General features: G+C 36.1%; 1 protein-coding gene across 1 annotated transcript in view; it reads left to right on the top strand.

The window, feature by feature from the left end:
* The first annotated feature begins 6,770 nt into the window (after positions 1 to 6,770).
* The window catches only part of BRAF (B-Raf proto-oncogene, serine/threonine kinase), a 1,627,514-nt gene continuing 1,617,506 nt past the window's right edge, over positions 6,771 to 16,778 (top strand). The window contains exon 1 of the mRNA XM_044088485.1: positions 6,771 to 6,980. Coding sequence (XP_043944420.1) covers positions 6,834 to 6,980 — 147 coding nt within the window. The 5' untranslated portion in view covers positions 6,771 to 6,833. The remainder of the gene's footprint in view (positions 6,981 to 16,778) is intronic.

Here is a 16,778-nt window from a genome sequence, read left to right as displayed (position 1 = left end):
ATGGGATCAAAGTGGACATAAGCAGTATTGTACTCATACGCTGCTACATCCCGTAGCAGCTTGTTATGTTTACAAACAGTTACTTCATTAACATGCTGCCTGGTCTCTTTAAAAACCCTCTCATAGTTAAAACTGTCACCAAAATCCACCAAAAGAGCGTTCACTTCAGCATCAACCTTAAGTATGTCATCCTTCAATACTGCCATCTTTTTACTGTTGTTTTCAATAAGTAATTTCAATAACTCAATACCGGCATTATTAAAGAAGGCAGTTAAGGTCGTGAAAAATGAATCATTACTGTCAATGCCATTAGGGCACTTAAAAAAACTTAAACCCTTAGGCACAATTTGTAATTCTATACATCTTTCAAAGTATCGGTTCTCTAAGTCCATTGACTTATATTTCTTCAAAAATGTACCTAATAGATCACATTTTGAATTAAAGTCTTCGGTCTTCGCTCTAGTGACCCTATAATCTGCTTTTCCGAAAGGGTCATACTTAGTGTTTAAAACCGATCGAATATTGTGAAATGAGATGCCCTGTCCCCTCTCACCGTTACCATTGTTGTGAGTTACATTTCTAGGATGTACCACTTCCACTTCTACAACGGTCCTCTGGTCGTCATCAGAACTGGTGGAACATGGAGTGGAATTGTTGGTATGAATAAAAGTGTCATGTTGTTTGAGAATCAAAGTCTGCAAAGATCTCTGAATATCTTTCATCGTGGTCAATAAAATATGTAAAACCCCCTCTCCCTTCTCTGAAGGGGTAGGATGTAACAACAATTCCATCAAAGGATCCAACGCTGCCTCGGCCATCCAAAATGCCACAAAACAAAATAAAAAAGCAAAGCGTAACTTGGGTGAACCACAAAACAATGAACCAGAATGTCCAAGAGATGGTCAATAAAGGCAAGCGACTAATAAACACAATGCTAGCGTACACTAAAGTTTTATTTCCGCTTTTGTTGTAAGACTTCTTCAGAACATAATTCAACACAATACCAGTTGCCATATAAATAATAAATGAACAACCAAAAATCAATTATTCAATCAATTCCTTAATTTAACTACTTAATAATCAATTGAACTAAATTAAAATGCTCTTATTGCTAAAATAGTGAACCTAAAATGTGTACCTACTTAAACACAAAAGCTATGAAAATAAAATATTACACATATACCAACACAAAATGTTTAAAAAGTCATTTCAGTAACTTTAGTTTAAGTAAACATTTCACATTCACCATTTCATTTAAGCCAGGGAACTTCTCTACCCATAATAGAGCTTGCCATTCGAGTCCCCTAACTTCTAAAATGTTATTACACTCATAAATAAAATTAACAAAGTCAACCTGTTCCAAGACAAAAAAAAATAGAACCTCCTAAAATTATCATACTCCAAGTTGTGTTTAGTCATTGTGTTTGTAAAATCATGTTCTTTAACAGCTTTCATACGTTCTCTAATTCTGCATCTAAGTTCCCTGACACTCTTCCCTACATAATAGCAGGGAGAACTGTAGGTGGCTAAATAAACTATAGCTTGACTATGACAGACATAGCTTTTAGTAGCTGTAAACCTAAACTTAAGATGTGGAAAGTCTGCTTCACTAGTATTACTAATAAACCTACATTGTTTGCAGTTGGTACACGCAAATGTGCCACCGGATAACTTCTATCTAAAAATAACTCCCTAATGAACTATACTTCCTTCAAAAACATGTTATCATCATTGACAACCTGACTCACTCAGATTAACTGACCCCTAAAATATGTAATTTCATAAATTTGGGGTGATGATTAAAAATGTAAATACTTGTTCTTGAAGGTATCTTTTCTATAGAAAGAAGTATTAAACCTATGATTTACTGAATCCATCTTGATATAAACATCCAAAAACTTCACATTCTGGCTTTTATCACTGACAGTGAAACTTTACCAGGAAATGCTGTCATTAACTTTTTGATATCAAGTTTCACTAGCCCCCCACCACCACCACCACCACCACCACCAAATAAAAGAAATATACTGTGGATATGAATAATCAAGAAGTTAGAACCTGATCTAACCAAACCCCTAGGTATTTCTAAAGCTATACAGGTTCATTACTGCCATCATTAGGTGTAGGAATACTGCAATTATGCTATTCAATTAACTGTACGTGTAAATGACTTACTCCAATTCAGAATTGTGCTAACCTTTTCCTTGAGTTTAGATGCAGTCACATTATATACTTGATTAGATACCCAGACTATCAAATCATCCACATATAATATGTATTTTATGTGTTCCGTTACATTTATTATCTGTTAACTGGGTAAGTTGGCTGATCCTTGGATGCTTACCAGCCACTGGCCATACCAGTTTCAAAGATATGTCACATAACAATCAGCTACATAGAAAAAGATAGTTCAATCCAAACATGTGAAACGGAAAAGGCAAGACAAAAATGTGAAAGTGAAAACAAAAATCAGCAAGCAAAATATACAGTGTGGTTTACACCACGAATTATATACAAAGAAATGAAACAGCAATAATTAAAAAGTGCAATACCATTTACATTGTGAAATATATTCAAGGAAGATAACATGACATAATAATAGCACAGGGTAAAAACATAATGTAAAATTCTGTTTGCAATAATCTGTTGATATATAGAATCTCATGTGCAAATGAAGTAAAAAAAAAAGTGAAATGAGCAGGGACCAAGGACTGAGCCATTAGAAAACCCATTCAATTCAGAATTCATCTGTATTTATTTGTGACTGGCGTTGATCAACTCTCACTCCAAAATCACCACTGCCTAATCTTACAGAAAAACAATATTTTATCCACTGACCTTCAAGCACAATTATTTAATTATGTATTTTATTTTGTTTCCATTTAAGAGGGATAGTTTGACTTAGCAACAGCCCATTATCAGCTCAGGCCATGGAAGAAAGGCTCTAAAGTGGATTATGTGTAATAAAAATTAAACATGTAACAACAAAGTATAGTAATGGTTTTAAATGTATGAGAAAGAGTTTTCCACTATATTGAGAAGTACTGACATGTGTAACATAAAATGGAAGATTACATTTACATCATGTTCATAGTACTGACAACTCCTCATGAAATTACTTGTATCAAGAAATCATTTTGGATACCTTTGCCTTTCAACCTTATCCCAATTTACAACAGCCATACTTCTAGGCCTTTCTTTCATCACCTTTGAGACTCTTCCTGTCTCATGTCCTAAACCATAAAACAGGCACCCCAAAATCATTACATATCAAAATATGTTAATCATATTGAAAAAAACACCACTAAAACCTTGCTACTAAATACATCAAAATGCACTTGTCTACAAAATTACTCCAAATGCACCCAATAATACCTGCACCTCTACCACCTCAACTAGCATACCTATTTTTATTGAATTATTCATTTGATAAATAGGTGGGTACTGACCAAGTACCCTTTCATTACCTAGGCCCAGAGCCATACATGTACAGTGAATACAACACACATGAGCAGAATTAAACAAAGTAACACATAACTCAAAAAAGATGTCTTAGTCCTCAGATATGAGGTAAAAAGTTACAGTAAAACTCCAAAAAGACGTCATGTTCCTCAGACACATAGCATTGGAACACACATCCAACAGTTAAACCAAAGGTAAGTGCCAAAAGCCATATTTAGGAAATACACTATAAATATACACAAACGTGAAATGGTAACCATTTTCTTTACAGATAGCACAGCATGAATTAGCAATAGGAAACGATTAAGCTATTTCATGAACAATTAAATATTTTGTAAATTTCTGACTGAAACAAGTAGTGAATTCTACACTGGAGAGGCAACTCTGCTGTAAGCTCATACATCCATCACTAGGCTTCCGCAAGCTGAGAACACAGCCACACTGAGATGTAACTGGATGTGGCCTTGAACGGATACCATCTTAAATTTTAAAGGTGGACACAAGCCATAGTTATGTAAATTAAAAAATTAGGTTGATCAGCATGAGTGCAGGCCTACAACTCTGCATGAAATGTGTCTCATTTTGGCTCTAGTGATGGTCAAACAATGGTGTTCTCTACATCTAGATAATGGGCACTTTTATTGAGCTTCATTGACAGGATGTTTATATTTAGAAATAAGCCTTGTAATTGAGGGGTGGGCACATTTAAGCACTGGTATTAAGATAAACTTATCTTGTAGGAACTGTCAATTATTTTAATTGTGTCACATCTCTTGAGTATTTCTGGAAGTATATATTATAGTTAGTTAATTAGTTTTTGTATTTATTACTATTAGCATTTTTAAACTTCATTTGTAACTCAGCTGTAACTAAAAGGAGGTCTTATGCTCCAGCTCACCCATCTGTAAAATAAATAAACACTGGTCTGGGGTGTAATGTGAGTGATTTTACTGAGAAGTTTAGATTTTGCAAGATGCTACTGATAATACCATCAATGGGCGGGGAGCAGAGTGTAAGATCATACTGCACCTCAAAGTATTTTATTGGAAGACTTTTATAAGCGGTGATTGCTGGGGTCAAAGATAGGTTAGACATGGGTATACACATATTATTTTTAAGGAGCCAAAGTCCATCACATAAACATTTATGTATAGCTGATTACTAGTTTAACAGGAGCAGTCCAACGACATACGAATATCATTTCAAGCTCAATATTGTATAAAAGTGTTCTTACGGATTTTGGGTCACCCACCAATAGCCAAACTCTCCAAACGTATCTTTCCCACAAAGCATTTGACATCAGCTGCTTCTTTTAAACACCGAATATCCTGTATCTTGCTTGCTGCTGATTATATTTTCATTACAGCAACACTTCTAATGTAAAAGCTAGATGTTTAATTGTGCTGTTTATACAACAAGGTTGATATACAGTGTCAAACCTCACAACTATCCATGTTTCGCATAATGTCCGGATTTTGCCCTGTATTTTTGGTCTATTGCCCATATTTTTGAGGACTGACGTCACTAACTAATGATGTACATTTGCGTTTCAGACTTTACATCCTTCAGGAAAAATACACGCTAACACAAATCCTGTTATTCTAGAAACTTTCTAAGTTTAGAACAGTACTATTTAAAATCTGTCAATATTTGGGGGCCTTTCTCGCCCCCCACCCCACCAATTATTGTAGGTTTTGTCCAGATGTATTGCACTAATAATAGGTATGGTGTTTGTGCGTGTATAAAACAAATCAGTGACCAAGTGCACACTTCTCAACCGTTCATAGATTCAAACGCTTGCAGTTCACGGGACCATTATGGAGTCTAGCCTAAATACATAGCTACCTTCAAGAATTTTGTGATTAAGTGACTTGCTCAAAGTGACACAACCAGGTAAATGAAGATTAAGGGACTCAAACACCCCCGGTACAGAAACCACAACTCACAGCCATAACTGTCTGCGCAAAATCCGTACCTCTCACCAGACCCTGATTTGACTCAGATTATAGCTGTGTTACTATTAATCCCGGTTTTGTATTAGAACATTACCCCACCGTGATTTTCACGCAGGAATAGGCGGGGCTTACATGATTGACAGGGTTGAGTGACAAGCCATGTAGATTATACAGAGTCACAGTGCATAGTTGAAGCAAAGGCTTCATGCTTTTTTATGTTATCTTTAGAGTTACCACAACTTTTAGTATACTATATGTAAAACAGAGATTACATAAAGATATCCTTATTTTCTATATTTGTAAATGCACCGTCGAAACCACCGCATGTCCTGGATGTCTCACTTGCTTTGTCACTTTGTACTTAGTTTTAACCACATTACTGTGTTGTACAGTAAGAAGCGGGTCAGAAAAGCAGTATGTACGCAGTACCCACGAGTTCCCGTTTTGCACTCCGGACCCATGACGCCTGCCCCCCAGCTTTCATTGGTATAATGTTGTGCAGTTATTGCTTTTGCAGGGTGACAAGCCCCCCTGCACCCCCCACCTTTCTTTAAACATTTTTCTGGAGATAGAGCAACAAACAATATTCTAAGGCAGTGTGGGGAAATAAATACATACAATAAATGCAATAAAAAAGACCTCCCAGAAAGGTCGCCACTCGCACCTTTACAGAATAATAATTTTAAGTCTATGTGGAATTGTTTAATCCCTCCTAAAACAGCTGCCTTTCGGAGAAAAAGTGGTGAACTATACTTAATAATGACAATATTAGAGTTACAGACTTCTTTTACTTGAGAAAACATGTGTTTTTTGGGGAAGGATGAGATATGACAGGTTTTTGGGGAAGGGGTGAGATATTACAGTGGAGAGGTATAGTTAAGACTCATTAAAGTTGCAGAGTTATTTTAATTCAGAAACGCTTAACAATTCGTGTCCTCTTATTCTGTCTACTTACATTTCTAATGCCGACACTTTAAAATGTCCCTGTTTATTTTTGGCTTTATCTCCGAGGTTGAAAACTATGACCAAGTTTGCAAGTTGAAATACATTGTGCCGCTTTCTCAGACATTTTGCATAAAACAGCAACTGTTTAAACAACAATTATAAAAGTAAAATCAAATACATAAAAGTGGTCGGGCGATAAATCATTCAATGACACATTTTCATTGGTGATCTTCTCTGTATTTTCGTCATATGCTGTTTACAAATGGTTAAGATCCGCACGAATAAGCACTTCTAAAAGACATGAACGATGTTAGCTTTTTGCCAGTCACAACATGGCGGCGGTCAATGCCTTAGCTGGTGCCATTCACATCATGGAAAGGGGCTGTCTCGCGGCGGGGGGCGGCCCGCGTGACGCGTCGCTGCCATTCTGCTCCTTTTGTATTTCTATGTTATTTGAGCTCCGCAGTTAAGATGGCGGCGTTGAGCAGCACTGAGGGCCTGGCTCTCCTAAACGGGGACATGGACACGGATGCACTAAGGGTTACATCGGGTACAGAGGCTGAGACAGGCGCAGCAGCTTACCCTTGCAGCGACACAGAAGCTGACATCCCCGAGGAGGTGAGCCCGGGCAGGACGGACTGATAGTGCCAGAGAAGGATGTACAGGCAGGGGCCCGGGGGAGTGCAGTTCCACCGTCTGGGTATGCATGAAAACCCGGTGCAGGGGCATACAGCTGCGGTGACAGCTGCAGAGCCGTGCAGCAGGATGTGCCCCGGGAGGAGTGGTGTTGTAGGACGAAAGGACTGCGTTCGTGGCTGCACTGAGAGGGCCCACGGCAGTACCAACCCAAACAGCTGGTCCCAGGCACCGGGTGCAAGGCTTGTCCTTTGCGGTGACAGGGTTGCCTTCGGTCAGCTGTCTGAGGAGCTTTAGCTCTGGTAGTGCAATACCTGGTGTATGGGTTCTTCTCTCGTGTCTCATCCATGGTGTTGAACCCCCGCATCACTCATCAGAATGGGTTGCTCTTTGGCTTCCTTTGAAACTTGTTTTCCCTCATTTATACGATGTTTCTGGCACACAGTATGCTGAGTACCAAACCAGCATCTTAGTAAAACCTTACATACGTGACACCTCGACTCCACCACACTGAGCTTTTAGCAGCAGGTGTGATAAAAAGTACTTGACAGTCTTTCCCGAGGAATGCAGGTATCTGTGTCCATCTGTTAACCACACTGCCATGGAGAGTTTAGGCACTATGACACTGCATATTATCTGTCACAGTAAGTGGAAACATGAGGAAAAATGCTGTGTAATGTTTCGCTTGTCTTAGGGCTTGCATTTAGCAGTAGCCAAAAGTTGTGATTGAGATCAGTTGAAGTCTGTTGCATCTCATAAACTGACGAGGCTGATTGGCTGTCATTTATTTTCTTTATGCTATATTTTGTACACCGATAAGTTTTGTAGCCTCCACATGGTTTTGGTAAATTATTTATGATTTTGTACTTCAGTGTTTGCCTTATGGATTGTGACAGCATAATTTGTTTCTGTGATACAGAGCTGTTAAAAACAACTGAACATATTAAAAAGAGAAAAATAATGTCCTGAATAAGTACTTAGCATGGAAATGTGTTGTTATAACTTAATAGAGAAGTCCGTTTTGTAGTATGGTTACCACCTGTCACACTTTGCAGGGGACAGTCTCTCTTTGGGAAGTTGTGCCCTGCAAAACAATTGAAAAAATGGCAAATGTCCTGAGGTTTTAGGACAAAATTATTTCCTATTTTTTATGTAATAATTGCCTAAAACAGTTATTCTGTATCTGAAACCCCAAATGTTATAAGAAACAAAATAAGGCACTAAAATGCTACAAGAATAAGCTTTTATTTAAGCAAAAAAGTGAAGTTCTGTCCTTGGTACTGGCCATGGGTATGTTTTGCCCTGCAAAATCTGACATTTGTAACAAAAATGCTCCACTTTGGGCATTTGAAAAGGTGGCAACCCTATTTTGTAGTGTGTACTGTTCATCATTATATACTTTGCATCACTCCTCTTCTTGTTTGCATTCACATTTTAGTGAGTGTATACAAAGGAAGGTTTGCTCAAGCAAGTTTAGCATCTGAATGTCATATATATGCTTGCTTCTACTGTAATATGTGTGTTACTTCCTTATTTATGTAGGCATTCTTATTTTGTAGAAAATGCACTTTCGTCCTAAGTAAGTTGTCATAAGTCTTGCACTGTTGATTTATGCCTGGATGCATGCAGAAGTATGTATTTGTGGTAGAAGATTTATTGCCAAGATGTTGATTTATGCTGTGTTGTCTGGGAGTGTTTGTGGCAGTCCATCTCTTCACTGTTGTATTTTTATTTTGTAGGAGCTATGTATGCATGTAAAATGTGTACTGAGTTGGGGTGTATTTGTATGGCTTTTCATATTTCATTAGAAGAGCACCACTGAAAGACATCATGATTTGCACAGATTTTCAAAGTTGCATCTGGTATTTTAATCTGTACTGAAACAAGAAGTGTAAAAGATGCTGATGTGTTGTGTACCTATAACTTTGTATTTTGAAGGTGGAGTAGTGAGGTATTGAGGGCTAAAAATTTAATATTTCACATTTTTCATTTTCCTTAGCACAACCCAGAGCCCTGTTTGGCAAATAATTTTTCCAATACCCTTCTCAGAAAATTATAAAGGAAATTGCAAAAGAAGGTGTTGTGAAGTTAGCCCATCTACAGTCCAGCATTTCCGTATTAATGCTGGCTTATATGTAAGTTTTTTTGCATAGGAGTCAATTGAACCACACAAGTAATTGGAAAATATTTGTACAACTAAAAATGTACACTTGCACAGAATGCAACCCAATTTTAAGATGCACTGATATTGAGTTTAAGAAGTCTTTCAACTGACATATGGCACCCCCCCATTTTGCAATATGAAATACCAATGTAATACATTCCACATGTACCTCAAACCAACTTTTGTAGCCAGTAGCTTTTACTGACGTCTGGCATCCCCCACCTTATAATACAAAATACCAATATAATATAGTCCACATACACTTCAAACCAACTTCCTTGTAGCTGGTAGTTTGTATAATGTTCCTCTTATTTCTACAGCCTGAAACCAGACACATGCTTATTTTTATCTCTGAACTTATCCAAGTCAGCACCTTTCACAGCAGAATTGGGGATTAGAGTTCAGTATTTCACTTCAAGGACCTTGTCGGTTTCCATCATTCTCACTGAAGATGGACTAAAATGATGGTTTTAAAAAGTCCCAAGCAGGCCTCATGTAATTTATCAGATTGTGAATTTGAGCACTGTATCACTAACTAGGCAATATTAATGTCGTCATAGAAGTTATGGGTCTGTCAGCCCACAAAGTAAGCTCAGTCTAGAAATTAGCTGGGGGCAGCAATGAATTACTCATAAATTGGGAGGTATAAGGTAATATTATTTGAAGTAGTTAGTAACAGCAAAAGCTTTTTATTTCAGCAAAGCCCAGTCTTGCTAGCTTCTGTTGGGAAAAGGTGGTTAGAAATAACTTCTGTATGCACATTTTGTCACAGCTGGTTACATAACCATTTTGGAAGAATGTTACATTATTTAACAAATGGTTGTGGTAGAGTTTTCTAGGTCATACAGTGCAAGCTCACTTCTCTTTTTGCTCTTTAGAGAGATCATTCCATGATTTTTATAGATGTCACTACCCATAATCCTTTGCTTCCATTGCTTACATCCATTTATGTTGATTGTTCAAAGTACAGGATAACTTTGTGGTGAAGTCTTAGTTTTTGACAAAAGTGCTTCCTTTGTTTTTACTTTTGTTTTATTGTAATAAAGATTCATGATTTTGGATCTAATCTTTGGTGAACTGTGTTTATTCTTTTATTTTTCTTTAACAGATCTGCAACATGCTTCCATTACTCTACTGAGTATGTATGTAAAGCTGATGGGTCTGTAGTTATCTGGATCTGAAGTACCACTATGTTGTGAATAGGACCACTACAGCTTGTTGAATCACTTCTAGCACTTGTCTTTAAAAATCTTTTAAACAGTACTGTTAAACCTCTGACAGTGGTTTTAATTTTATATATGAAGGCCCCAAGAATATTACTGAGTTATACACAGCAAATGGCTTTGATTTTATTCAAGACTGTTTCTCTGGCATTTTCTGTAATATGAGCATGTTAGTTTATTTCACTCTTTTGATGCTTTAAAATGCTGCTGAATCTTTTGTGCGTTTCTTGCATAGTGGATGCATCTTTACAATCAAAATGGTTTCATTGTCACAGTATTGCATTCCTGATTTTAATCCATTGTCATTGAAAGCTTTATCGTCATATCTGATTTTTGTAATTAGGGTTGGTTCATAATCTATATTTGATTTTAATAACTATTTAGCCCTGTTTGTGTGTTCTGTAGTATACTTCTAGTTATTTGTTTGGAGGGGAGTTCATGACTTTTCAGTTTATTTCATATTTGATTCTAGACGTTATTACTTTCGGATTTCCCAGTATTTTGTTTCTTACTGGAAATGATTTGGCTTTGTATTAATTCATTATGTTATAAAATTCATCCCCTTCCTCAGCTTTTGTTTCTATATCCATGCCTAATAATACAAACTTTCAATCACAGTTTCATCAGAATTACCATTTGAGTAGTCCTGAAATTGACTGGTCAGTGGACTAGAGTGAACAGTGAGTGTGGCTGTGCAGTAGCAGTAATAATGTTTGAAGAGAAGACTTCAAATTAGTGATTACGCTGTCTAAAATATTGCTACTTTGGGTTATCTTTTCCAAGTTGTATTTTTAATATCCATGTGTGTTTTTAATATGTACACACACTTGCATGTGTTTGAGTGTACATACACTCTGCATATTTATATGCATGTATTTTTACATGATTTTGTGTGTGTAACTAAAACAAAATATACAGGGGTACTTTGGTGTAAAACCTGTCTCGTGGAAAATTCTTCATTTAAAAAAAAACAAATGCTTTCCTTTGTAGCCCACATCATAGCTGAAAAGGTTCTACGGGCCACCCATTTCCCCTGGTTAAGCAGTACATATTATTTCAGCAGTTATTCGACCATTCAGTTTTTGGTTAGTTGAAATCCCTTGTAGTAATATTTTATCTGTTTTTACTTTATGGTTTACTTAGAAGCTGTCTGTTCATCAGGAATTATGGAATGTGTGTAGTGGCAGCCCATAAAGTTACTATTTTTCCATTAGTTAAAGTGTAGCATTGGTAAATTCTGTCCCAGTTTGTGTATGTTCTAGCATGGAGCTGAGATTGTTTGTTTGTTTTTTGAAGGCAGATATTCCACTAGCCATTCTGCAGGGTTGGCAGCAGTGAAATGCTGTATAATCTGTAGCATATCAGAGATGTTTGTGATTCATATTTGTGTGGAGAATGCAGAGTTCAGTGTCTGTAGTTTGCAGTGCAGCAGTAGATGGTGGCTGATGTAGAATCCTGCAGTACATTTTATGAAACAGTGTATAGTGCCTAGCTATTCATAAAATACATTTTATGAAACTATGTATAGTGGCTAGCCATTCATACGGTTTGAAAGTCTAAAATAGTAAGCACAACTACATTGAGGAAGAGTCCTACATAGCGTTATCATTTCAAAGTTTTTTTTTTAGCTATTAACCTAGTATTTTCTTTTTGCAAATGTCAATCGTTTTTCACAACTTGTGTTTATATCAGCTAGTCATCATTCTAAGAGTTGTGATGTTGGATGCGGTTCACACTATATAGCAGGTAATTCTTAAAATCCAATACAGGTGAAGCACGTTCAAAGTTGCACTTGTCCCCACTTTATGAAACTTAGGCTTTGGCTGTATGTTCGGGGTTGGCCAAGCATAATTGGAACATTTCTCATTTCTAGCTATTTGTTTATGCTAAAAATGGCAGTTATTTTTTTTTAAGTTTCTATGGCCAATACTTATATTACAGACATTACTTTAAAGTTCCAGTTAAAATAATAATTGTTGTTCAGTTTGTGTGAACGTATACAAAACATTTTAAATGCCTTTTTTGTATCGGAATGAAACAATAATTGTTTACAATATATTTGCAAGAAGTGAACCTGCATTAAATATGTTTCATAGCAGTTACCCAGTTTATGACTGGGTATTAAATAACCAGGATTTTTAAATGATGTATCTTTTTAAGCATTTGGACTGCTTGAAATGTTTTTTTTTTTTTCTTCTCTCTCTCGGCTTGAACCCCTTGACATCAGTACAAACAGTTCCATCACAGCCATATCTTCATTTTTGGTTGATTAAAACGGTTACTGTTAATTTTTGTTTGAAAAATTAAGCGTCTTTGTAAATATGTCACTTACAGAAGCAGGGACCATTTACTGCTAGTTAATGGTAGTGCAACGATGCTCCGTGGAAAAATAAGGACCGCGTTTGCTGAACTTTAAAATTGTTTAAACAGTATGTAGTCTCCCTTTTTTTACAATTTTCATTCATTGTCTGGGTCTGTTTGCATATTCCCGTGTTTGTTTTCTTACTGATGTTTCAAATCCTGATGATATGGTTATCATATTTTTTCTTTACTGAAAGTAAGCTTTGTTTTAAACAGTGAGGGAGTGCCTTGTGCTACAGTGAGGTGTACTTCTCTATAGAACATGCATTTTCTGTGGTTAAACACTGTTTTTTAATGTATTCCCAGGGATGTATGTAAATCTTTCAACTAAGTGATTTGTGCGGCCAAAAAGGTGTGTTATATCTGTATGTAAAACCCATATATTTTGCGGAGTCTCTGCATTGCCATTCACCGAATAGTACACTGTTATCCGTTCTTATGATCTCTGGTATGCCAGATGGCGGGAATACTTCTCCCATGATTGGGAGTACAGTATTTGCAGCTGTATAAGTGACTGGCTTATTAACTCGTCGATTCTAATCATCAGTGTTATTTAACAACACATTTTGTCAGTAATCAAAAGCATTGTAAAAAATCAACAGACTAGGGCTCATGAGTAATGCAACTTACCAGTGTTGAGAAACTGGATCCTCCCTGTCTGTATGAGTATTTTGCTTTGGATATATATCCCTTATTAAGTCTCTCAGGAAAATCTTTAGTGCTTTTGTTTGTAAATGGATAGATCTCAAGCCTTCTCTGCAGTGTCAAATGTTTTGGTATCATCCTGTGGCATTTACTTCAGATGTTTAAGTTGGTTCGAATGAAATCTGTCTGCAAGAAAGTGAATCTGATTTTATTATAGTTATCGGAGCATTCCTAGTTTTTTGGCTGCTGAAGATAATCATTTCTGTTACAACTTGGGGAATCAGCAGGGCAAGTCAGAATAGTATGTAGATTTATGGTGGCCTACCTGGTAAAATGCCTATCAAGGAGCTAAGCATTTAAAATGTATTTTTTGAAAAGTATTGGCATGTGCTTAACTCTTTTTTTTTTTTTTTTTTTTTTTTTTTTTTTGCTTTCCTCGTTCCATTTTGAAATAATTATAGTAGTTCCTTGAAAAATACCAGTTTTGTTGGAGTAACAGCATTTGTCATGCAGATTGGTTTAGCTTTTTTGTTCACTGTAAGATTTCATTGTTCTTGTAGACCGAGTTTTGCTGTGTTTGTTTGGGGTCAGCTCATTGTTTATGATGTCTGCTTGTTTAATGTACAGTGAGACCTTTGTGCTTGATAAATGGAGTATTAATTCCACATTAGCTTGATATTTATTCAGTGATCGTAATACCGATTTAGTGAGCTCTCCCTTTTTAAGGTGGCATATTGAATACTTTTTTTCAGTATACCTCCTGGCTGAGGTACAGTTTGCACGAAGTTTGCTTATCCCCCGTGTCCACATGGGTTATTCATTTTCTTTGTACAATCAAGACGCATGTGAAAGGTTTACTCCTACGGCTGATACATAGGTGAAAATGCCACCACGAACAAAAAACCAGGAAAAACAAAAAAGCTCCACAGGCAAGGAGAACCAGACCAACGATGAATAAAAACATTTATTAACTAAACAAAAAACAGACCGATGTGACTCAAGCGCTTTCACCTGGTTAATACCAGGCTTTATCAAGATAAAATACACAATGCAGTACGTGCTTTAAATAGGTGTAAGCATAATCACATGATGCGTTAATTAACTAATTTACTGTTCAGCTAAATAAATAAACTGTCAGTGTTAAAAAAAAATATATATATATATATATATATAATCACTACCAACTTTCAGTAACAACAGACTAGGCAGTGTATAATAAATATATGTAAATGAAAATAAAAATGTATAAATATTTATAAAAAACAGGTGTAAACCCCCAGAAAACACTCTGTACTTTTTAGATACATGGAATGCAAAACAAATATAAAATGCATTCAAAACATAAGTGCAAAAATAGTAATAATAGTAATAAAGAATGTTGTACAAATGTAAAATCATTACTAAAACTCGCAATCTAGCCATCCTTAATTTGAGCACACTACTAATGTTGATATTCTCATTAAGACCAGGGGATTTCCCAGTATTTAGCCTAAGCTGCCATAAAAGCTCCCTATATTCAAGTCGGGTCTCCCAGTCTCCCCCTCTAGCATCCTGCGTCACCTGTTCAAGGACAGTAAACTTAAGTTGCATTTTAGGACAAGCAATGGAATGTTTATAAAAAGCACTTGTCTTTCTTTTTAGAAATGTCATAAAAATGCTCATAGATTCTTTTTCTCACGGACCTTTCGGTTTTCCCTATATAGAAACTGAAGCATTGTGTGCATAGTCCTAAATATACAACACCCTTTGTTCCCACAGTTGTAATATCTGTCAGCATAAAACCTAAACTCCCTAGATGGAATGTAAGCCGTGCTGTCATTAATAATGGCTGCACACTGTTTACATGCTCCACATTTGTAGGTTTCTACTTTAACATGGTCAGTTCTATGCCCTTCGTACTGCTTGATTTCAAATGATCCTTTTAAATTAATGTCCCTTCTTTTAACAAACTTGGGACGTTCATGAACAATATTCTTAAAATCATCATGTAAAGTCAAGACTGGCCAGTGCTTTAAAACGGCCTCCTCCACTTGATGGGAGTCTTTAGAAAATGTATAAATGAAACTGTTGTGGGATTCAAATTGTTCAGATGGTTTCTCCTGTTCTACCCCTTCTGAACCTCTTCCTATCAACGGGAAATATTTGCATTCCCTGCTCTCAGTAACCTCCTGTGCCAAACTGTTAACTAAGGAAACAGGGTAACCTCTTTCAAGGAAAAGTTTCTTTAAAAATTGGACCTCTTCTAAAAAAAATATTCATCAGTACTAGCCATCCCTGATGCACTGATGAATTGGCCTTTAACAATATCTTTCTATGAGCATTTTTATGACATTTTTAAAAAGAAAGAGACAAGTGCTTTTTATAAACATTCCATTGTTTGTCCTCAAATACAACTTAAGTTTATTGTCCTTGAACAGGTGACGCAGGATGCTAGAGGGGGAGATGGGGAGACTGGGAGACCCAACTTGAATATAGGGAGCTTTTATGGCAGCTTAGGCTAAATGCTGGGAAATCCCCTGATCTTGATGAGAATATCAACATTTAGTAGTGTGCTCAAATTAAGGATGGCTAGATTGCGAGTTTTAGTAATGATTTTATATTTGTACAACATTCTTTATTACTATTTTTACACTTATGTTTTGAATGTATTTTATATTTGTTTTGCATTCCATGTATCTAAAAAGTACAGAGTGTTTGTTTTCTGGTGTTTACACCTGGTTTTTATAAATTTTTATTTTCACTTACATATATTTATTATACACACTGCCTAGTCTGTTACTGAAAGTCGGTAGTGATATATATATATATATATATATATATATATATATATATATATATATATATATTTTTTAACACTGACAGTATTTATTTAGCTGAACAGTAAATTAGTTAGTTAATGCATCATGTGATTATGCTTACGCCTATTTAAAGCACGTATTGCATTGTGTATTTTATCTTGATAAAGCCTGGTATTAACCAGGTGAAAGCGCTTGATTCACTTCGGTCTGTTTTTTGTTTAGTTAATAAATGTTTTTATTCATTGTTGGTCTGGTTCTCCTTGCCTGTGGAGCTTTTTTGTTGATACATAGGTGAACCGTTGTTCCTGTAGATGTTTGCATACACGCATTAGTGTGTTTGCCCAAGATTATTCCCTGAACTGTTACCTTTGGCAGAATAGGATCCTGCTTCCTGCAGTAAATTTTGGAGAATTCATGGGGGTATATTTTTAATGTTAATATTCTGGTTAATTTTGTGGCAATTTTGCAAGAGTAAATTGGCTAGTTTTACTCATACTGAAGAATTCTAAATTGTTCTATAACTTAGTAGATGTCGAGATTAAGCAGTATAGTATTAGTATTAGTTATTTGTCTTCCATACTGTGGAAAT

The sequence above is a fragment of the Protopterus annectens genome, chromosome 11.part0 (assembly GCF_019279795.1).
Source record: "Protopterus annectens isolate FY-2018-M chromosome 11.part0, PAN1.0, whole genome shotgun sequence".
NCBI classification, from domain to species: Eukaryota; Metazoa; Chordata; order Ceratodontiformes; family Protopteridae; genus Protopterus; species Protopterus annectens.
Note: the sequence above shows the minus strand (reverse complement) of the source record. Positions and strands in the feature narration are given on the sequence as shown.